The 24403-nt window shown below is 38.6% G+C and overlaps 1 protein-coding gene across 8 annotated transcripts in view; it reads right to left on the minus strand.

The window, feature by feature from the left end:
- Positions 1-24403, minus strand: part of ZNF521 (zinc finger protein 521) — a 292154-nt gene that overhangs the window by 248605 nt on the left and 19146 nt on the right. For all 8 annotated transcript variants that reach the window (XR_005554885.1, XM_039328617.1, XM_039328616.1 and 5 more), the window contains 2 exons: positions 15117-15173; positions 315-494 (listed from right to left, as the gene is read on the minus strand). Coding sequence is in view for 5 of the 8 variants with exons in the window: in XM_039328610.1 (XP_039184544.1) it covers positions 315-494; positions 15117-15173 (237 nt within the window). In the remaining 3 variants the exon portion in view is untranslated. The remainder of the gene's footprint in view (positions 1-314; positions 495-15116; positions 15174-24403) is intronic.

Raw genomic sequence — 24403 nt, forward strand, 5'->3', positions numbered from 1 at the left:
CGCCCCTAAATGCAGCTGTACTAAATTCAAATTTGTAAAAATAGAAGCATTCTATGCCATTTTCTCAGTAAAAAGTTTATTAAATTATAGGAAAGAAGCTGGAGTAGGCTAGAAAAACAGTCAATGTAAATGAAGATTCAACCCATTCAACTCTGCCTGAGAATGTTTACTTGAGCCTTTCTGAAGTGTATTTTTTAAAATAAAATAATAATGGATGGAAATAGGAAAGAATTGAGAGAAGCATCATTGCAGAAGAAACCTAAAATCAGAAACCAAACCGTGTAAGCAAATACAAAATGAGAAGTATTGTTTACCTGTCAGTTGACATTGATTAATCTTGTGCTCTGTGATGTCACTCAATGACTCGAACACCTGGAGGCAGCTGTCACAACTGTGCACAGCTTCTTCCTCTAATTCCTCCCCTTCTTCCGGTCTTTTCTTACAATCTATCAACTCTCCATCGTCTGTCCTGTCTTCTAGTTTACAGTTCAGATCTAAAAGAAAATGAAGATTATGACTCCAAGGTTTTGGAAGAAACAATCCTGTTTAAAAAATTGGACTTTGGGTGGATTTCTTGTATTATTGTTGTTGTTCAAGCTATTCAACAGGTAGAAAAATACTTCTGGCTTGAGGTTGCAGAACATGAACATTATGCTAGAATTTACAGCTCAATAAACAGAGGAAACGTCTATTCTTTCCATTCTCAATTACTTTTCTTCCCAAATAGCATTCCCTTCTGCAAAATGAATGCTTCCATTTGTCACAGTTAATTTTGTCAACTTTAATGCAGCTATTGGGGGCTTTTCATCACTTGAATAATTTAAAAGAATAAATCCCTTCTACAATGCAGCACAATCTAATGAAAAAGAGTTTTTTTATAAAAAAAAAAAAAAGTTCCAGGAAATAGCCAGGTTTTAACTTTTTTAATGCTAGAACTAACTTGCTGCCATGAGAATGAAACTGATATTAAGAAAAAGCCAAATGATCAGCTTTTATTGCCAAATAAAATTAAAAATCAATGCTTTATTCTAGAATGATTTAACCCATCTACTAATTAAATAAGGATGCACTAATCTGCAAAGAATAATTTGCTCTAGAGGCCATTTTGCATCATTATTTATCTTAATAAATATAGTAAGAGGTGAAATAAAGATCCAGCAGATAATCTAGCTAAAATTCAGGAATAGAAAGGATGAGTTTAGTTCAAAATAAAATTTACAGAAACTGATTGTGACAAATTCCTTGTATAAAGGAAATATAAGCATCATCCAGTACTACTTCAGTTTGGTAAATAACTAGTGAAAAGTCAACTATTTAAAACCTTGTTTTAAATTGATTTGTTTCTAAAAACATAACATAGGAAAGATAGTATTTCTATCCTATTTCTGTTTTTCCTCCTTAAAACATTTTAAACAAAAAGAATAACTATAAAGAGAGAAAAGAAAGAAAAATGAAAAGTAGTGGATAAAAGAATAAAAATATCAGTAAATAATTGTAATGAAATGTGAAGTTTAATATTATTTTGTAGAACTGGGGGGGATTGTGTCATTTAAAGCATAACTAGAAATCTCTAAAACTTTAAGCAAGACATTAACATTGCTATTTATTATTCCAAGTATAAATACATAAAAGAGAATAAAAGTGAAAAAGAAAAACAAATTTTAGAATTGTAAACCACCCAGAGTCACTTGGCTGAGTTGGGTAGTTATAGAAATTGAGTGAATGAATGAATTGAATAAATGAATGAATTGAATAAAATGTCATTAAAAACTATTGAAAAATACTTAAAAGATACAAATGCAATCAAGCAACTTATATAAAATATGCTTGGATACTGCAGTGGAATATTTCCTGTCAAGGACCTAAGTGTGTTAGCATGTTGGACCTGAAGTGGAGAGATCTAGATTCAAATCTCTACTCATCTCTAAAGGTCACTGTTGATTTTGATTCCAAAGTACGTACAGTATGTCACAGAGGGTTGGTGAAGGAAAAACTTTACCTAGCTCACATTAGACTCCTGATTTAAAAACTGGATATAACTCTATTAGCTCATTCAAAAAATACAACAGAGAAAAAGAGCAAAAGATATAGATGCTCCCTTGAGTTATTTATAAAAATAATAAAGGCAGGATGCAAATAAATAAAAAAAAATCTTACTTTAGCATAATTTCTGCAACTAGCTCTTTATCTGAAAAATCTTTATATCTTATATCTCACATATGCTAACAAAACTGCCAAATTTTCTTGTAAGTGCATTTCCAGCATTTGCATCTACCTAAGTCTAGCAGTTAAAAATATTACTAGATTATAAGTGGCAAAGGAAATGAAATAATAGTCTTTAACTGTTGCAAACTGACCCAGAATCATTAAACATTTGTTGGAAAGCACCATCTGCACAATACATACTATTAGATATTCAGCTGAAATTCCCAAATTCATCTCATAAAACTGATTCAGGCAAACATGGGCACTCAATCTGAATTTTAACATGACTATTTAAATGCTGCACATAAAGTTTACACAGCTATTTGTTTTAAAATAACTTTACTTTAAGTGAAGGGAGAATGGGATGCAAGTATACTCAGTGCTTATTATTCATGAATGCTGGCCCTTAAACAAGAACCAACAATATAACAGACATGAGTATACATGCAGAGAGTTTAGAATATGAAACCTTGCTTAGGATAATCAGGACAGATCTATTAGCAGATTTTTTTTTCAAATTATATAATAAAAGTCATTGGTGAGAAAAGCAGAGTTACATCTATTTATGCAGTCACAGATTTAAATCTGCTGGGACAGGAGTCAGGCAACTTAGTTCCTTCTGCTGTTACTTTAGAATGTATGTTCTAGCAAAATGCTATGTTAGTTTTTAGGTCAATTCTTAAAGGGACAAACCCATGAGACTGGGTTCAGTCACAGTCCCTGTGTAATGAATTGTGGCAGCTTCTGCCTTCTCTTGATGAATATATTTTCCATTCCTACTTTTTTCTCTGAAAAGATACTCCTATTATAAAGTCATGGATACTGAAAGAGTTATAGACTCATATAAAAGAGTTTTGAATATCAGTGAAATGGTTCATATGGACTGTAAAACAACTGTTTCAAACTTATACAGGACATATTGAAATCAAAACCTTTGGCACGCATCTAGCTGGCATCAACTTATACTTTAGACTAGTGATGGCGAACCATTTAGAGACCGAGTGCCCAAACTTCAACCCCAAACCCACTTATGTATTGCCGGGTATCGGGTGGGTGTGGCTACAGTGGTCATGGCAGATGGATGGGCATGGCCAGGGTGGGCTTGGCCAGCTCGACGTTGCTCCTGGGGAGGGACACCTGTGGGGGCCGGGCAGGGTTGGGGAGATCCAGGGGTCTCTGGCGGGTGGGGCGGTGGGCAGGAGGCTGATTCTGTGGGGTGAGGCGAGGCAGGGCGGGGGGGCCATGTCGCAGAGCAAGGAGAGGCAGGGCTGGGGCGGCTGCTGCCTGACACCATCGGGCCCTGCACACAAAGGCCAGCAAGCGCATGGGTGCTGGGATGCATCCGGACGTGGGACCTTGGCAAGTTAGCGGGCAGCTGGTTGAAGAGAGGGCTCCAGGTGCCGCCTCTGGCATGCGGGCCATAGATTCGCCACCACTGCTTTAGACTTTAACTAGAAATCAATTCACTTCAAATATGTTCGGGCAAATGTTATCCTATCAACTCTACATTAGTATCTTCCAGTATTTTAGAGTAGTTTTAGAGTAGTTCTTATGAAAATGACTATATATTGCCAATTGCCCATAGGTATGAGGATTTTTTGATGAATGATGAACTTCAAAATAGGAATTCTACATCTAATTTCCAGGTCTAACATGTTTGCATACAAAACTGAACACATTCTTTTTCTTAGTTCTCAGCTACTTTTTATTAAGACAGGCATTATAAAAATCTAGCTCCAGTTTTATGATATTTCAAATGCGATATAATTAAATGAGAAAAATGATTTTCTTTGAAATTACTTTTCAATTAGGGATAGATTTGCATATATGTTCTGATGACCCATTGATCTAAGTTATCTTTCACATATTCTTTATCTCTCATATCACCACTTCTAAACACTTAAACTTTTCTAAATACATATTCTCTTAAAGTGTTTTAAGTAGACTAATAACTTTTCTTTACAGTCAGTGGCTCTAAATAACAGATTTACCAGAGAAATTTATTCTTCAATAGACAAGTGTCAACCCAGATATAAAATATTCACCTTTCTAAAACAGAGTTATTTGGAAATCATACTTAATATTAACAATTATTTCAGCATTATTTATCTACCAATATGACATGCTGCAGAATTACTGAATGCAGCAAAAAAGAGCTGTGAAATAAATTCTGCCTGTTGATATAGTATATAAATAAACTGCTAGTGTTTTTTTTATGTTGGTTATTTATATAAATAACAGAAATTTTAAAAATAGTATATTTTCCCATAGCTTTTTGTGCCCATTGACTTTCTCTCTATCTTCTTTCTCCTCACAAGAGATATTATTGCTGTAACTTGATCCAATGAAACCTCAACTTTGGAGGATAATGAAAAATACAAATGCTTAAAAAAAAGTAGAAGCAATAAACCTAAGAATACCAATTAACTTCCAGTAAGAGATTGGTTTAAGGCCAACCTTAAAGGCAGAAATCCTTCTCTAGTCTTAGAACACTTACTTTTAATAACCTATACAAAAATAAAATTTAAATTTAAGTAATGGTTATCTAACAGCCATCCCAGCAGACAATATGTATGCTTGAAAAGTCATCTTAAATATTTTTCTCCATGAAGCATAGATCCGTAGCTGAGCAAGAGTCTAAAATGTCACGCTAACCAGGAAAAAAGCCCAGTTTCCAGTCCATTTGACTGCATTTTAATGGACCTCCTTCCAAGCCACTTCTGCATGGAAAAGTGCTGGCAAAAGAAAGGAAAACTAAGAGATCATGTGGTTATAATTATGACCAGGAAAGGAATATTTCTGCAGTTCAGCAGTGAAGTAAAACTCTATCGTTGTCTGCTCCCAACAGTGTCCATTGCAAAACAACTGCCTCATTAAATCTCTGCAGTAAGATTAATATGCCGTAGCTGCACTACATTTATAACTTGGTACTCCATAAAAAGCACATTTAATGGAAACAGACAGAGTTCTGATACCAAGTATTACTTGAAAAACTTCAGACCATATATAGAGAACTTCTTATTCTTATTTGTTTCAAAACAATCAAATTTGAATCAGCTGGAAGACTCTGAGTTTTACTCTTGCCTTAGTCATAAAGTCTGCTTCATGACTTTGAGCCAGTCACTCTCTCTCAACCCTAGTGAGAAGACAAACCACTTTCAAACATAAAAGTAGTCCTTGACTTGTGACCACAATTGACTCCAACATTTCTGTTGCTAAGTAAGAAAGTTTAAGTAAATTTTGCTCCATTTTATGACCTTTTTTGCCATATTTATTAAGTGCATCACTGCAGTTGTTAATAGCATGGTTGTTAAGTAAACCTGGCTTCCATTGACTTTGCTTGTCAGAAGGTCACAAAAGGTGACCCTGGGACACTGCAACAGTCATAAATACATGTCAGTTGCCAAGTGTCTGAATTTTGATCACATGCTCACGGGGATTCTGCAAAGGTCATAAGTGTGAAAAATGACCATAAGTCACTTTTTCTGGTGCTGTTGTAACTTCCAATGATCACTAAATGAACTGTTGTAAGTCAAAGAATACTTGTACAGCTAAAAAAATAGTTCAGACACAAGTACAGTCAATTGCCATCAACACTGACTCAAAGGCATCGATCAATCAGGATATATGAATATATCAATAATTTTAATTGAAATATTTCTGTGGCAGAATACAGAAGATAGCTCTCTGCCGTACTGTCTCCCAGATACACTAACTGCACTTATACTGTTCTCACATATATAGTCTGTCTTACTTGAAAGCAAAGTTAAAATGGCTAAGAAGCTAGCAGAACCTTTGTAGCAGAGGAAATAGCTAAGGAGAGACACAAAGCTTGGGCTGGACTAAAAAAGGGAGAAAAGGAAAGTAGTTAAGAACCAAAGGTGGGATTAGGAAGTTTGGAGATGCTGAAAAAAAAAATTCCCAATGATTCCGTAATGATTCAAGATCACAGAGAGCAAGTCTATACAGAAAGAGATCTGTCTGTACAGTGCAGATATGAAGAGAAAGAAAATACTCCAAGATGACCAAAAAAAAAAAAAAAAAAAGGTCAGGGTTGTCCAATCTGTGAGAAGTTGCCAGCTAAGCTATAGCTGAAACCCTTGATTAACTCTTTGAGGAATATAGTAAGAACTACACACCTAGGATCAGCTTAGGAAAGGCACATGTTTTATTAGCAGAAGTAATATTATTTCAAGGAGGAAGATAATTAACCTTGGAATGGTATAAAAACTGTGATAGAACCAGTGGACCATAAAACAATTTGTTACATTCCTTTGAAGGCAGAAGGGGCGTTGTCTTACCTGAACAGCTTTTCTCAGTACGGAGATGGAGAATCCACCAATGGGTTTTCACTGTCTGCCTGCTCTTGAGACCAAGTAGCCAAACTTGACACGCCCCCCTCTTGCTAGGAGATCCAGTCTTGACGAGGGCGAAAGTGACTGAAGGTGGACGAGGTGTTGGCTCTCAAACCCTTAAATTTGGCCTAACTGACCTAAAGGGTGGGTGTGGATTCTCCATCTCTGTACTGAGAAAAGGCGTTCAGGTAAGACAATGCCCCTTCTCCAGTACAGGAGATGGAGAATCCACCAATGGGACATACCAAAGCCTCACTGTCCCGATGGGTGGGAAACAGATAAGGCCAGAATAGTGTCTCCGGAGACCACCTGCTGAAGGACCCTCCAACCAAAGGAGGCGTCCTCCACAGAGAAGCGGTCGATCCTTTAATGGCGGACAAACGGGGAGGATGAGAACCATGTCGCAGCCTGCAAATCTCCTTGATGGACGCCTGAGTGGCCCACGCCGCAGAGGTCGCAGCTCTGCGAGTGGAATGGACAGTAACATGACTTGGAGCTGGCAGGGAAGAGGACTGATACGCCTCCACGATACAGGTCCTGATCCATCTGCCAATAGTGCCAGAGGAAACCTTCTGTCCCAGAGAAACCGGACGGAAGGAGATAAATAGGGCCTCAGATCTACAAAAAGGCTCTGTGCACTTCATGTAATGCCACAGTGCCCTGCGGACGTCCAGTGTGTGCCACTGCCGCTCCAAGTCATGGGAAGGATTGGGGCAAAAATTGCCAAGATGACTTCCTGTGCTCTATGTAAGTTTACCTTGGGCACAAAGGCGGGGTCCAGACGAAGGACCAACCAATTGCTGTGAAAGATATAAAAGTCATTTCTGACCGAGAGAGCAGCCAACTCAGAGATACGTCTGGCTGATGTGATGGCGCTCAAGAACGCAACCTTAAGAGACAGGCTCCACAATGGAACAGTAGACAAGGGCTCAAAGGGTGTTTTGTTAGAGTGCGAAGGACGCGAGGCAATTCCCAAGAGGGGTACCTGTGTACCACGGGAGGCCTGGTATTGCACGCACCCTTGATGAAGGCTCATATTCTGGAATGGTGAGCTAAGAAAACTGAATCAGCACAAGTGAGTAAATGTTGACAGGGCCGCTACCTGTCTGCGAATAGTCGCAGGGGCCAGGCCTCTGTCCAGACCGTCCAGAAGATAATCTACGATCTGAGGAATGGTCAATTTGTAGATATCTAGTTGTTGCCTTCTACACCAATGGCAAAAATTCTTCCAAGTAGAATCATAAATGCAATTGGTCACCGGGCGACGAGAGGCCTGAATCATAGTGATTGCCCATAATGAGAATAACTCTTGTGTCATGATGCTGCGCTCAAGTGCTAAACATTCAACTGCAACCACTGAGGGTCCGAGTGTTGGAGGACCCCTTGGTGCAAGGACACCCAATCAGATTAGATCGGCGACCCAGGGCATCTGTGATCAGTATGGGGCCACGAGGATCACTTCCGCCTGTTCCTGGAGCAGTTTGCGGATGTTCACTAGAATGAGCGGAAGGGGAGGGAAGGCCTAAAGGAGACCCTGCGGCCACGGAATCCACAGGGCAGCCGTTCCCTCCGCCTTTGGAAGATAATAACGGGAGAAGTATGTGGGGAGTTGGGCATTGTTTGATGACGCAAACAGGCCTAAGATCAGATGGCCGGGCCTGCGGGAGATCTTGGCAAGGAGATCCGGATGCAATCCCCTTCCCGAGATGTGTTTGGCCCTGAGAGGGGCCAGGCTGGGCTCTGTCTAGGGGCCCAGTAGCCGTGTCTTGGACATAAGGAACTTGGACCTGGTGTCCCCCTGCCGGTTCACGTGGGCCTTGGACACCACTTTGTCCGTGAGGATCCATACCTGACGGTCCCTGATCCAGAGCCAGAATTGGCGAAGATCTAAATGGATGGCCCTGAGCTCCAGCCAATTGCTGTTGTGTCTCAAGCCTGCGTGGAACCAACGGCCCTGTGCAAACTTAGACCGTAGAAGGGAACCCCAACCGAATAGATGGGTGACCATCGTGATGGTGGCGCGGTCCGGCTCCTTGAAAGGTGACCCCTTGGACACCGCTTGTGAGAACCACCCTTGTAAATATCTGAGGGTGTGGATTGGGATGCTGACCTGGCGGTCGGATGCGCTGGCATTCGCTCGTTGGAATGGCCGGAGAAACCATTAAGGCTCCTGAAAGTTGAGTCTGGCCCAGGGAACTATGGCTATGTCGGAAATCATCTTTCCCAGAAGCTAGAAGAGCCAGACTGGTGAAACGGTGCGGCCCTTGTATACCCGGCAGACCAGATCCCTGATGCGGACCAACCACTCCTGGGAGGGATAGACCCTGAAGTTTGTGATGTCTATGATGGTTCCCAGGTACAGAAAACTGGATGAGGGAACTGTCTGGCTTTTCTGGAAATTGACCGAGAACCCGTGCTATTGGAGGACCTGAATAGTTAATTGCAGGTCCGACTGACCTGCCCGGAAGGAGGACGCTTGGGTCAAGATTTTGTCCAGTCAACACTGGACGCGTACCAGTACCTTCCATACGTGGACAGCCAGTACAGCTGGGATCTTGATGAATATCTTGGGAGCCAAGGAGAGGCCAAACCGACGAGCCTGTAAGGGAACCTGAGGAACTGCCGGTGAGCTGGAGGGATGGGGATGTGGAGATATGCCTCCGTGAGGTCTATTGACGCCAGGGAGTCCCCTTGTCTGATGCCTTCCAGGATGGTGGAGTGATTGCATCTTGTATGTGATGTAATAATTCAGACCCTTGAGGTCCAGAATTGCTCTCCATCCTCCTGCGGAGTGGGGAATCACAAAAGGATGGAGCAGAACCCCCTTCCCATGTGATCCGGTGGTACTGGTTTTATGGCCTGAACCTCTAGAAGATGTTGAATGGCCTCCTGCACGAGTCTCTGTTTGAGTGGATTCCGGGAAATGAGACAAGAGATGAAGCGGTCCGGGATGCTGACTAGGAACTTCAGGGACAGACCAAATCAGATGGTTTGTGGGACTCAGGCATCCATGGATGTGAGTTTTCACTGATGGAAGAAGTGGGCCAGCCTTCCCCCGATGGGAAGTGCAGTGAAAGAGTTGCTTGGGGCGACCTGCCCCTCGAAATGACCCCTTAGTTTGGTTCTGTTGCCGAGGCCGAAAAACCAGCCTGTCATACGGACGGACATATGGCCTGTCCTGCCTGAGTGGCAGTTGAACTTGCTGCCAGCTGAGAGGACTGACTGTGGACATATGAAGTGGGACGTTTGTCAGACCATTTATTCAAGTGAGCCATGGCCTTCCGCTTGTCCTTGTTTTCCACAAGGACCAGGGCCTCCCCAAAAAGATTATAGCCCAGATATGGAGCAGTCGCCAGACGCCATTTTGCTTTGGCGTCAGCCTCCCAGTGTTTCAGCCACATCATCCTTCTGGCTGTAATGTTGGCTACAAGGGACCTAGATGCAAAGGTGGCCGACTGAAGCGTCGCGTCCGCAGCATACTCAGTGGCTGCCACCATTTTGCTTATGTCCTGCTGAGTCCGAATGTCCTCAGCAGGGATTCTGGCCTGAAGCTGACGAAGCCATAATAGGGTGGTCCGCACAAAGAAGGACACACAAGTGGCCATTTTAATTGCCCATGCTGCTGACTGATGGGTCTTCTGAAAGGTGTAGTCCCATTTTCTGTCGTCCACTTTAAGCACCTCCGACATGTCCCCAGCAACCGCTGTCTGGGATACCAGAGGGGTCCAGGCTTCGTCTACCTTGGGAACCTCCAGGGTCTCAGTGAGATCTGTGGAAGTGCTAAAAATCCTTTTATCAGTCTCGCTTACTGAGGGAAGGAAGGAAGGGGAGGCCCACTGTTTTTTGATCCCTTTAACAAAAATAGAGGGACATGGAACGTGATGTTGTGCTGCCACCGTTTCAACAAATATCGGATTTGGGCTGGAGTCCGATGTTGCATGTGGCAGAGGGAACTGATCAAGCCCTATGTATGCCGTTGAAGTGGTCTTGCAAAGCAGGGGAAGAAACAGAGTTGGATTGAACAAGCTCCTCGATGGGGAGAGTTCAGGGGAAAGTTCCTCTTCCTCTGATAGATTAAATTCGGGCTGCTCCTCATCCTGCAGGGATGAGAATCCGCTCATGGAGGAGTGTGTAGGAGATGTGGGTTCCTGAAATATAGGAAACCTCATAGGAGGGGCATAAGGTGACATGCCCAACATAGAAGTCCCCTGCCCAGATAGATGGAAGGACCGTTCTGCTAGAGCAGTGGTTCTCAACCTGTGGGTCGGGACCCCATTTGGGGTCGAACGACCATTTCAGGGGGGTCGCCAAACAACGCAGTCTGCCATTTTTCCCCCCTTTTCCTTAGCTGTGCTACTCTCTTTTATTCTCTTGAATAGAGTCTAATTCTATTGGCTTTCAAAAGCCAATAGAAATTGTCCAGGCTGTCTCTGCCCTGCTGAGCCCGCCAAAAGTCCCATTCTGCAAACGGTGCTGCATCAGTTGAGTAGTCCTCGATTTACGACCGGTTGAGTAGTCCTCGACTTACGACCGGTTGGGGGTCGCAGCATTAAAAAGGTTGAGAACCACTGTGCTAGAGCGTGGTCCACAACCCTGTATAGCAAGGCCTCAAGATGGCCATCAGAGAAAATGTCTATGATGTCTGGTCCCCTGAGGCCTGCGGCCGTTGTCGTGAAGGTGGCGTCTGGAGCTGAACCCAACATGGTAGCTGTGTGTTGTGACCATTCAGGCGGGAAACTAAGTGTTGTGGGTGTCCCTGTCCAATCTGGCCTGTCTCTGCATTCTGGAGAACTCCTTCTCCAGAGTCTGGTGCCTACAGCTGGCTTGCTTTTCCGCCAGTTTGGAAGGCTTCTTGAGCGTGGTCTTGGCCTTAAATTTTGGCTTGCCTCCCATCTCCTGTTCAGAGGAATCGTGGCAGCCGTAACTTGATGGAGAGACAGTGCCCCTGGGGTGAGGCATCGTGGAGTCCTCCATCCTGGTGAAGCAGTATCAGGGAAGCTGAAGTGAAGCTCTGGCAGGCAAGCTGCTGGCGGAAGCGAGATTGGAACAAGTAACAAGACTGTTCCCCTGACCACCTGATTAGCAAAAAAAAATTCTCTCTGGGCTTTGGTCACGGTAATTGAGTCAGATGTCGAAAGCACGTTTGGGGCCACTCTCTGGGCTCAGCCTGGAGGCGTTAGATGGCCAGTCAAGGTGCACCAGAAAAAAGCCCCAATGAAGGGCGCAGAAGGCCTGAGATGAGGCCTGGCAGAGGCAATGTGAATTCAAAATGGCGGCTTCAAACAGTATGGTGGCTTGAGAATTTGGGCCTAGTCAGTTAATTATTGGCTGTAAATAATGATACAGTTGATAAGGCCCAATGGTAATCGCTATGCAGGGCTAGAATGGTCTCTCAGCTGTGCTGAAATTAATGGCCTGAAGGTCTGATGGAAATGCCCTGTAACGTGTTGAGGCCTTCAATAAACTGGCTGATGGCAATGCAAGGCTGACCGCGTGGCGCACCCAAAATGGCGGCCGTGGCAAATTCTGTTAAGGCTTCCTGAGATTGATTAGGGGACTGCTGTGAAAGCCCCTGTCTCAAAAAGCAGGACTCCAACTAATTTTTCTCAGAAAACTGATTGTAAAAGCAAGGAAACCTCCATTTGAATTTTGGACTCGTCGGCTATCCAAAATGGTGGCCGCAACTTTTGGACCATATGAAACGGCCTCCGGAGGCTTGGCAAGGTAAGATTAATCTGTGGGGTTAAGCTGACTGCCGTGCAAAGCGCTGTGCAGGTAAAGCAGAACTCCAGATAAAACTTTTCAGAAACTGATTGCAAAGGTGAAGGAAAAACCTCCGTTTGAGTTCTGAGCTCCTCAGCCGTCCAAAATGGTGGCCACAACTTTCAGACCATTTAAAACAGCCTCCGGAAGTGTTGAGGACGAGGGGAAGGCTCTGGGGCTGATTGTGGCTGCAGCGCTGAGTGTTGTGCAGAAAAGCCCACGGGGAATTGGAAAAACAAAAAAAATTTCTCCTCCCCCCAGAGTCCTTGGGAAAAGAGCGGAGAAGTACTTTTCCCCCTACACACACACCCAGAGGCCTCAAATCAGCTGATTAGAGGCTGCGCTGATTCCAGTGTCTTGGGGGGGGGGGAATTTTGGGGGGGAAATTAACTTTTTTTTGAAAGAGAATCACTAATTAGGGAATATAAAATTTAAAAGCAAGGAGAAATCAACAATGGTATCTGACCTGCTAAATGAATTGAAGATCTCTAAACCTGAGAGCCAACCTTTATATGTCTTCAAGACCTTGAGACCAAGTCAAGACTGGGTCTCCTAGCAAGAGGGAGCGTGTCAAGTTTGGCTACTTGGTCTCAAGAGCAGGCAGACAGTGAAAACCCATTGGTGGATTCTCCATCTCCTGTACTGGAGAAGAGGAGGAGACCGGAATATGTTTGTATGCATTAGCTGAATGCTGCTTGCATAATTAGCTGACTGAAAGGTACATCTTGTAGAGAAATTAGTATCTATGTGTGTTGTGGTAAGAATGTAGCAAAAACAAAGGGGTAGTTCACAAAGTTGTTTGCACGCTGATCATTCATTCTTGCAATTCACTACAATCTTCAGAAATAAATTTGTCCCATAAATTTAAAATTATTCAGGCATGGCATATTTTTCCTGCACAAATTTCTGGTTGGTCTAATTTCTCTTCTTTTTCTATGGTTTCTTTTACCACGATACAGAATTATATATTTGTTTCTTCCAAGATTTGTTAATTATTATTTACCTTACAAACATGTGTGTGTGTGTGTGTGTGTGTGTGTGTGTGTGTGTGTGTGTGTATAGATAGACAGACAGATACAGATGATGTAGATATAAATGATAAAGAGATATAGATATAAATATAAGAAATAAATAATAAACTGTGATAATTTCCAAAGATCTTGAAGGACGTTTCACTCATCCCACGTGGGTGTTTCTAATAGCACTGAAATATTAAATATTTAAATATTTAAATATTAAATATTAAATATTAAATAAATAAGGCCAAAATACTTTAATATCAGAAAGATAGCATGAATTAGTGAGTGTATGTTTGTATTGTGCAGTATAGCTTTTTCTGACAGCTAAGCCAATCTTAGATTACATGTCAAATGGTCAATTATATTTTAGTACAAATTACCTAAAACTAAATAGCAACATGGAGTGATATCACTTACTATAGATATTTAAAAACTGACAAGACAAACACATTGGAAAATATGTTCCTACCCTCACAATAATTGTACAAATACCTATTTTCTTTCAAATAAAAATTCATTTCTCCTATCAGTTATATAAATATCCAAAAACATCAGGTTAAAAAAAAAATAAGAATTTAGTTAAACAACTAATCTGCTGTACTGGACTGCTATTATAGGCAAATATAACATATACACCATTCCAAAAATCTGGATGTGAATCTAATTTTATTGAGAGCGGAAAATCATGAATTAATTACTAATTAATTAATAATATTATGCATAATTCCAAATCACTTTATCAAAGGATCATCCAGTCTGATCTATCAGCCTTCTTCACCTAGAAGCTTTCCAAATATGTTGGACTTCAACTGGACTTTAATCCCACCAGGTATAAAAATTGTCCTCTGCTGGTTGGGATTATTAGATTGGCAATGATGAAAGCACCTAATCAGGAAAATCTGGTTTGTGCAATTGCAACGTGTATTTTTAGCTTCTTAAATATAAGAAAAGCACAATTAAATCAGTAGTATTTCTTTTTAAGATTGCAGGGATCTTCATAATTTAATCTATAAACCAATACCAATAAAACATACAATACAAACACTTTTTTCATGAAGAATATTTAATTATTATTTCCAGAACAAGTAATCAAACAAACTAAAGGACTTAATTGTCCCTATAGCACAATTTTTTTCAAAGCAGAAGCAAAAAACTAAAGAAAGAGCTGTTATAAGAAACAACATGTTATTAACCTTTATTATAATGAACAGGTCAAATTTCCAGCCTAAAATCTTGCTGACTGAACTCAGTCTTTTATCTGCAAAACTCCCAGTGACTTAAATGTAGGGATCAGTGACTACTAACAAAATCAGTGGATTAAGATTTAAACTGCATGCTTATTTGTGAAAGTAACCAGCCTGCAGAAATGCCTGGCCATAATCCAGAAATGTGCACGTGCCAGAGCAATGTAAAGAAGTTTTATTCTTCTTTTGCCGCTTCCTTGTGATAAACTCACACCCCATGTGTAAACTTCCACTATTTTAAAAAAATAGGCAGATGATCCTGTGTAAACCAAACGGAAAAATTGGTCTTCTAGAAAATAGATCAACAAATAGCTAATTTGTACACAGATCTGCTTCAGAAGCATAACAGAAGTGTTCTATGTAATGTTCTTTTTAAATAACTGAAGGAGAACTCATGTTTACAAAACATGAGTTTTAGAAGTCCATATCTCTATTTCAATGTTTCATTGTTTTCTGCATGATGAGAACAAACCAAATATGTGTCATGTTTCTAGAAAACAGAGAAATACGATGGTAGGCATGGAAATTACCTATCGGCACTGCTGACTGTTCCACTCCTTCCTGGTCCTCTGATTCATTTTCTTCTACTGTCAGGGGAAGATAAAAATAAACAATAAAGTAGTAAGTAAGGTAAATGTCTTAAAATATCCAAAACACAGACATTTCTGTTTCACCTCTTTTTGTTTTTAGCTATTATCCCTTTTCATGTTGAAGAATTTTTCTCGCCTGGTACAAGATTATCTAAAAGGAATTTGAATCAAATCTAGAGTCACCTTTGAAACTATTCAAAAATGTTGCACATCTTAAAAAAAAATCAGTCCTGGCCAAAGCAACTGCCACAAACCTTATCCTTACTTGAAAAATCCAGCTAGCACAAGTACCAAGAACTAGCACCTTCATAACCCATAAATTTGGAAATGTATTACAATTTTAAACTTAATCCAAATATTACTAAATCAAAAGATGTAGGACTTTGAATATAGAACTTGTCTACTCAATGTACCACATTAGTGCAGATTTCTCATTTCAGTAACCCTTTCAATTTGCCTGAGTTACACTCGGCTTCAATGGACTGAAGTTATCCAGATAATTGACAGTTGGCTATAGAACAAGAATCCTGCACCATAGCAATTTGTAAAGAAAATTACTTCTTTTTAACACCATTCAAGTAAGCACAAAACCTACTAATCTGCATAGACAGTAGAATATTGGACCTCTTCTCCAATATTAAATCAAAGGATTTATGCAATAGTCACAAGCCAAGATGGGCATTTTATTCACACATTCATGCGCACACATACACAATTTACCTATATCGATGTTTTCACAAACTTGAGATAATGTATGATAATAACTATAATTTAGAGTGTTATTTTACAATATACTTAATTCTTAATTCTTTTTATTGAATTGTAGCATAATATTCTTTAGAAACTAGACACGTAAGCGAAAAAATAATCTATTAATATGGAAGTTATGTCAAGTATTGTGAAAAATAATTAAGAATATTTAGATAGACAGATTCCCCTATGGATTGCCTAGCGCCTATGATTAGAATACTAGAAAGCACATTCAGCCAATCCCTACTTAAGCCAACATATATATGTGTCATTGCACCTAAATGTTTGAGCCTTCTATTTAGATGTATTTGCTTGCATTTTATTTGCTTGCATCTATATGTTTGCCAGATGGTAGCGAAGACAGGTATGAAGTCTCCAAAACGTATTCTCAATCTCTTCCCTGATATTTAGTAAACAGCAGCAGCACTTTGAGATGCAAAGAGTAGGCTTTTGAAGAAGTATTCATTCAATTAGTAAGCTTTTACTTAATGACAAAATATGTATCATGATATTATAATACAAACTCTATCTTTTACACATACGCCTGCAAGATGCCTCACATACGCCTGCAAGATCCCTCACAAGATGCCTAAGGTACTAAAAGTCTTCCTGCCTTCAGGTAACTTTTCAAAAAAAAAAACCCCAAAAAAACCCAGCAGCATGTTCTAATGACAATGTTTTAGATGAGTGATATAAAGTGGATGAATGGGAGTAGGTGGAGGAAGACATTCTGGTCATATTTGCAGAAACAGAAAAGAAATTATCTTATTTCCTTGCAGTCAGCAACATATTCCAATATTCCAGTAAACGTCGAAGTGTCTGCTTTTACTTTTCACTCACTTATAGCTCTTGGACTCAATCAATGATTTCTTCTATTCTTTTTGAGTTTGCAATTACAAAACTGGACTAACAACTAATAGTATTGGTATGAGTCAGGGGAAATATTTTGAATTGCTTACTGAATTATAAAAAGCTCTTAACTTTATTTAATAAATACTGTAAAAAGTGATCCAGAACATAATTGCAAAATCAGGATGCTTTGAACAAGAGGCAAAATGAGTCTTAGGCTGTCAGGCTTTTATCTCCTCTTTCTGTTAAAACTTGTTCATAAAATCCATAACAAAGTATTTTTGCCATTTCATTCAAATACAGAAAATGAAGCTTAATTGACAAGAGATATCAATTTGGGGTATCATTTTGGAATTAGGCCTAATGCTGCTTTTTTTTTAATTAAGTAACTGAAACAGAAAAAATTAGTGTATCATCATGATGACTTTAATTCCTTCCTACCTGAGAGAAAGAGATGAAGAAGAAAAAGAAAAGAAAAGAAAAAGTCATTACAGCTTTCTGTTCTGACTGGTTAAATAAATGAAGACTACAGAACAATGTCTATAATGACTATGAATTATAAATGCTGAATAGTTACAGAGAAAATAGTACCCATGAAACAAAACAACTGAAAAATATATTTCAAATATTTAAGGACATACACATAAATTGAAACATCTATTTCAAAAATATGTTGGTGTATTTTTAATTGGAATGGCTTAAAAAAATATAAAGCTCAACATAGATCAGATTTAGCCAAAAAGTCAATTCAGGTGTTCTGCAGAAGCCAAGAACATGTCTCCCCATGATATTGGGAGTAAGAGCCCTTTAAAAAACACAAACTCCAGGATGAGCTCAGCAGTTAGCCTGACAATGCCACAAATTCTTAATAATAGTGACTGTGGTGCTAGCATCCTACCTGCTGTGACAGATGTGAATTCTGTCGTACCTGATAAGATCTATCAAAGCCTTATACTTACTTTCTAAATTTGGTCTATGGAAGCTTATGAAGCAAAATCTCAAAACTACAGCATTAGATTAAATCAGTAGCTGCTCTGTCAACTTCACTACTACACTTGTTGTGAATGTTAATGTACTTAATTAACTAAAATAATTCTAACTGCTCCAAATTAATAAATACTAAACAGAACACACACATACACAGAAACATAATAAAGTACAAAACATTAATAGATCAGGATGTGCAATCATATGAGCCAAAAATAATTCAAGTTACTTCTAACAAACCAATTGTATTTTTTCATATAATTTACTGTAGCTATCTTTGGAACTTAGAATTGCAAAGAGGACCTTAAGGAAAGCACACACAGTTCTCTCATTGTGGAAGAAAGAGGAAAAAAATAGCACAAAGACTTCTTACATTCTATAATACTTCAGAGCATACCTATAATTTCTTCACAAACTGAAATGTCCTCTGAACTGTACTCACTCATTAAGCAAGCCACACCAAATAATTTTAGAGAGATAGAATATGTCCTGATATTTGTTAATTAAAAACACCAAACAATCCAGAGATATCTTACTGGTATGATGGTTCTATCTCTGCCTGAAGCCAAAAATGGCTTTCAAATTGGAATGGGAAGGAAGGAAGGAAGGAAGGAAGGAAGGAAGGAAGGAAGGAAGGAAGGAAGGAAGGAAGGAATTATAATTTCCTTTATTTTCTATTGCAATTGAGAAAACTGTTAGTTTTCTGAAGTTTACAATCTTCATGCAGATCTGCAGAGTTGTCTCAAAGATCTATTTGTGGAACACCCTTGTGAATAAGAATATCCTGGATCATTTCACAAAATTCTATTTTCACTTTGATGGTTACCTCATGATATATCTGCTTCTCTGACTGTATTAAAATGAGTATCCACATGATTTGCATTTATTAAATATATCACTCATTAGCTGGTTTTTCATAAGCAATGCCATGCTCATAATTTAAGAGCAATTGCAAAATGCTGTTCCAATATTTTGCAAAATTGCCACGTCCCCCGTTTTTGATGCTTTACTCCATGGAACTGAAAAAAATGCAATTAAATAAAATGATGATAAAGCTAAACAAATGAGAAGCTATGATGAGAGAAGGTACACTCTTAAAACACATACAGATGCTGCATCATAGCTCATCTAACCTTTTCCTTTATCAGTGCTTCTTTAATCTCACCGCAACACAATCCCTTGCAAATAATGATTAGGAGGCATTAGCATTTTCTGTTTGGATGGCAATGCTGCTAACTTCATCACTGAACATTTGTTCAGCGCCAAGACATAAATGGTATACTATAGAATAGAGAATACAAATAATTTCTGTTGTGACAAAGTAAAGTAGATTTGGAATTTGCATAACAAAGGCATACCTCTGAGGCAAAATGTTTCAGAGCATTGAAGCAGCTACAGAGAAAGCTAACTCTGGTCCAGTTTCCCCACCATCACCACTCTAAGCAGCGTGTTTCTTGATGACTTTGTACAATGAGAAAAATCATTTCTGAAGAAGCTGGACTTCCAAATAACCTGACACAGCACCATGTAAATCTTATAGATAACAACGGATTTGTTTGGAAGCTTATAGGTAACTAGTGCAGCAACCAAATAGGCACAGCTCAAAAATAATAAAACCAATTAAGTAATATTTTTCCATTTAGAATTCAACAAATAAGCAACCTTTCTCAAGTCCTGCTTGATGACATCACTGAAGAGACAATCACCCTAAGTACAGTCCAAATATCCACAGTGGGGAATATGATTTGGATCCCAAGTTTTCACATGTGAAAACTATTCAGTCATTGAGAGTCAGAAGGCATTCATGATGAATAAATTATTATTATTATTACAAAATGTTTTGCTGTGGAGGCTAATTTCAACAGTGTGACTTAGAAAGGAAAAGGAACTCCTTCGTGATGAATTCTGCAGAAGAATGCAATGTAACAGGACTTACTTTTGTATCAGAGAAGTTTCTCTTCTGCACACAAGTGGGAAACGTATGCTAGACTGAAACTAAATGGCCCACTCCATTTATTCATGACAAGATTGGGAAACATTGAGAGTTTCAAAGCTTGAAAAGACCACTGGCACTTAGAATGTGAGAACTCTGGCACTTTTTTTCCACAGAGTCCATATATCTTTTTTTGCTTACCACTTCCCTGAAATATTAGGTAGCCTACTTTTCATATTAAACTGTAAAAAGATGTGATTGTTATCCATTAGCTTTATATTCCACTTTTCATCAATGAGCTTGCAATGTATGGAGTGGTTCTTCCTCCATAACAACTCTCTAAGATATGTTGGGCCTTGACAGATGGTGATTGCTCTGAAATGATCTACTGAATGCTGGGTCTCAATAACTGCAGTTCCCAGGGCACTGCTAAAATTCAGCAGCAACATTCTTTTGTTACTAGATTTTTCATTTTATTGTAAAAGTAAGGGACAAAATACACATATTTCACATGAAAACCAGCTGGGTGACTTTGGGCTAGTCACCTTTTCTCAGCACAACTCACCTAACAGGGTTTTGTTCTGGGGAAAATAGTAGGAAGGAGTATTAGGTATGTTCACCACCTTGAGTTATTTATAAAAAATAAAGGTGGGAAATAAATGAATAAAATATTGAGCCTCTAAAATACTTAATACATCTAATTTGTCCCATACATTTCTCAAAAGAAAAAGATCCTACCTTAGCAGGTGATACAATTATAGAATTAGCCACTCCCTCATCTATGGATGGCTTCCAGAATTTTTTTTTTAAAAAACAAACAAACTATCTGGGCATGATAAAAAAAATAAACTGATTGAGCATGCTGAAGATCCTGTCAGCCAAAGAGTGTCAGCTGATGGGGACTAGAAGACAGGCCTTTTCTGCCATAGCCCTGGATATGTAAAAAAACTTCCCCTTGAAGATTAGAGTGCTTCAATCCTCTCAGCCTTTTGTAAGACTTTAAAAATTTGGCTGTGTTTTCAAGCCTAGGGTGCTGAATGTATTAAGGGCCCATGTGTTAAGGGCCCCCTTCTCTGGTTTTAGTATTAACTGGCCTAGTTTGGATGTTTTTTAATTGTTATCAAAATGTTCTTTCTCGTTTTAAAATGTTTTTATTGTTTTAATAGTTTTATACTTTTGAAATTGTAAGCCACAGAGTCACTAATTGAGATGGGTGATTGTAGAAATTGAATTGAATGCATGAGTGAATGAATAAATAAACAAATTACAATATCCGTTATGTTAAAGAAATGATTGCTGTCTAACAGATGTTTCAGTGAAAGATGAGGTTCTCTAAATTTAATCAGTGATATATAGAGCACAATAAAAAGGTCTTTGAACACAATGAAGAAAACCTACAGAACTAAATTCATTACATGCCTTTTGTTCTACAGTCACAGATTCCATTTTTGATTACGATGCCTCTTTATATAAGGGCCAAGCTTAAGAGATGTACACTTGAGACTAAAGAAAAGAAAGAATGGTGGAAAGAATCAGTGTATATAAATCTGCAAGAACACAATAAGAAAGAGCATTTACTCTTAAAGAAAATCATTTACAGATGACAAAAGCTGTGATTTATTGCATTTATGCTATTACAAGCTATAATAAAAATAAAGGCTATGGATAATTGAAAAAAAGTCTATTTTCTTTTACAGAAGCGTAGGCTAATAAATCTTTTAAGACACCTACTGTCCTGAATGACTGAGGCTCTTTTCAGCTTGTTAAACAAAGTAAGAGAAGCCACATATTCCAAAATAAACTATAAAAATAGATTGCTATTGATTTTGAATCCTTTTTAAAAGGGTTTCCTTAAGGAATATGAAACAAAATAAGCTTAATTCAGGAACAAAAGTTACAGAAGAGACTATAGGAGAAAAGGGGTTAGACTTAACACAATTGTTCACATTTCTTTATGGGTGCATTTTGCATTTCCTATAGTTCAATAAACATTGTATTATAACACTATTTGGTTCATAAAAATTAAAAGTTGATCTTTTTACTCATTTTACAAGACTGTTCCCACTAGAATAAAACTTTGCAAGGAAAAAAGTATTCGATCTGCATGTTTGAGCAGTATCAGCGGACAAGTAATAGAGACACCAGTTGTATTAACATAATCAATACACAATTTACAGAACTACCGAGACAGAACAGAATTTGTATCTCTATGCCATTATTTTACTGTCTATAAATCACTATAATTTCTGGGTGGTTTTTATGCATTTTTGCTGTCATGCCTATGGATGTAAAAGATGCAAGAAGCACTGAGTGCACACTCAATGCTTCAAAGACAAACAAATATATTTCAGAAATAGAGCCTGGAAACATAAGGAATACCAGGAAACTAAATAAGAAGAGAGACAATTTTTTCTATTTAAATTTTATTTAATAATGTTCTCAATAAATGGATTCTCTACTGTAAGTTAATCAATAGTGAAAGCCATCACTGAGTAGACCTCCTTGGAGTATTTTCTTCTTCCCTTATTTTGCACAATGTACTCAAAAAGTGTTTGGAGGGTTCTGCAGCATGGGCATTTCCTACAGTTTAGAGACTTAAGTGGTGGTCTTCTCTCCCCTCTCCTAGTAAGTTGTTCCAAGTATATAGAACTTTCATGTGTTAACTGAGTACTGTCATTAAACAAGCTTCTCTTCCATAGTCACTTATTAATGGAAAGGAAAGACTTCTGAAGACCAGAAGACCTTTAGGTAATTTAACACTAGTCAATGTAAAAGTTTCAATCTTGAACCTCATAAAAAACTATATGAGAGCACATGTCATACAGTACTTATAGTATTAAAGATAGCATAATTTTCATAAAAGGGTTGTTGTTTGGAGACATGATATGGAGTCCCTCAAGTTCTCATTTTATAGCCACAAACTGACATTTATATCAGTTGTTCCTAACTTGGTAACCCCAAGATTTGTTGAGACTATTTTTTTTTTTTTATTTTAAACTTGGTCCCAATACACCTGAAAAGCCCGGGATGGGTAATATAACTCTATACAAAGCTATTAAGAAAATACATCTAGGAATCTGGAAGGAAGTATCATCAATATTTTAATGTCATCATGTTCTGCTTATCAGACATAGGTGAGGATAGAGAGATGCTAAATTGTATGAATTTAGTAATGGATTGGATGGGGACAAATAAATAGAAGGCAAATCCTATTGCGATTGAGGCACTCAGTATTCTGGAGAGATGTGAGGGAACATAGGAAGGAGGTAGATTGCCAGGAAAAAGGGGATGTGTTTTAGAAGAGCAAGAGGCAACTCAGTACAGATGTTATGTGTGAGAGAAAGAGGGTGGCTCTTTAATAACTCACAGAGTATATTGTAGATGCAGATAGTAGAGTGCTCAGGCTGGCATGATTTATCTATAGATATGAGACAATAAAGAATTCAGCTTGGAAGAATCACCACATGTCATTCTTGGCTTGGGCCCTGACAATAGCACTGAAATTGCTGTGAATTATTAGGTATATATATGTCTTATGATGTTCTTCAATTCAAAACTGTCAATGTCAATTTGAGCTAACTTGTCACCCACTATATAAGTCTTTCTTATTATAACAGACTGACTAGGATAATCTATATTCATGTAAATTACTGATGTAAGTTACTGATGGGCCTGGTCTTGAAAAGATTTTCATATCTCCTAAAAATCCTGGTTTGTCTACATGCAACCACTGTATCACTGCAAAAGAAAAACAATGGTTGTTTATTCATTTCAAAACTTAATTTAAAATACTGGACCTTATTTTTAAATCTTTAATCTGAATATGCAATCTTTTGATGACAAGAATCACACTAATATTTGGATGGCTTGAGGGCTGCAAAATAGGTGGAGTCTCATCACACATAGGAGGAGGACTTTTGGAGGTAGACTGGGTTTTGGGGTTTTTTTGCTTTGGTTTTTCGATAGATTCTAGAACTAGAATTTATTCTAGTCTTCTAATTCTACCTCCAGCGTCTATTCTAGTCACTATCCTGAATAAATGGCTACCCAATCTTTACCTGAACCTCCAGCCATGGAAGATTTCAGGAAACAAGCTGTTCCACTGCTTAACAGTTCTCATGGTCATTTTTTTGTCCTTCCATTTAAATGTGTCTGATTCTTGGAAGACTGCCTGGAGAAGTCCTTGCAATTTTCTTGATAAAGTTTTTCAGAAATGGCTTTCCATTGTCTGCTTCCTAAGGCTGAGAGAAAATGACTAGCCTAAGATCATCCAGATGGCTTTGTGCCCAAATTGGCACTAGAAATCACAGTCTCTTGGTTTCCACCTTGATGCTTTAGCCACTATAGCAGATTAGCTCTCTGTGGTCAGATAATTCCTCCTTAATTTGAGTTAGGATTTCCTCTATACTGTGATATTTCTATGAGAAGAAATACCAAATATTTTATGTATTTTTCACCCCTGAATGCTGAAGACATATGCCATCCATGTTTTGTTGACATGGAACTCCAAGATTTGCAAAAACTTGGGAAATGTAGTTTGCTTATCTCTACCTGGGATATAATCAAATATTTTAAACAGTATCTTCTTCCATATCAATATTTTGATAAATTAAAGGATCAAAGGAAGCTTTTGATTAGATCTCATCAATAGCAGTAATATATCTGGGACTCTTTTTGATATTTCTAATATTTAGAAAAGGTGTAAGAT

This window comes from Crotalus tigris, unplaced genomic scaffold, assembly GCF_016545835.1.
Source record: "Crotalus tigris isolate CLP2741 ecotype Arizona unplaced genomic scaffold, ASM1654583v1 scf7180000024382.2542628, whole genome shotgun sequence".
NCBI lineage: Eukaryota > Metazoa > Chordata > Lepidosauria > Squamata > Viperidae > Crotalus > Crotalus tigris.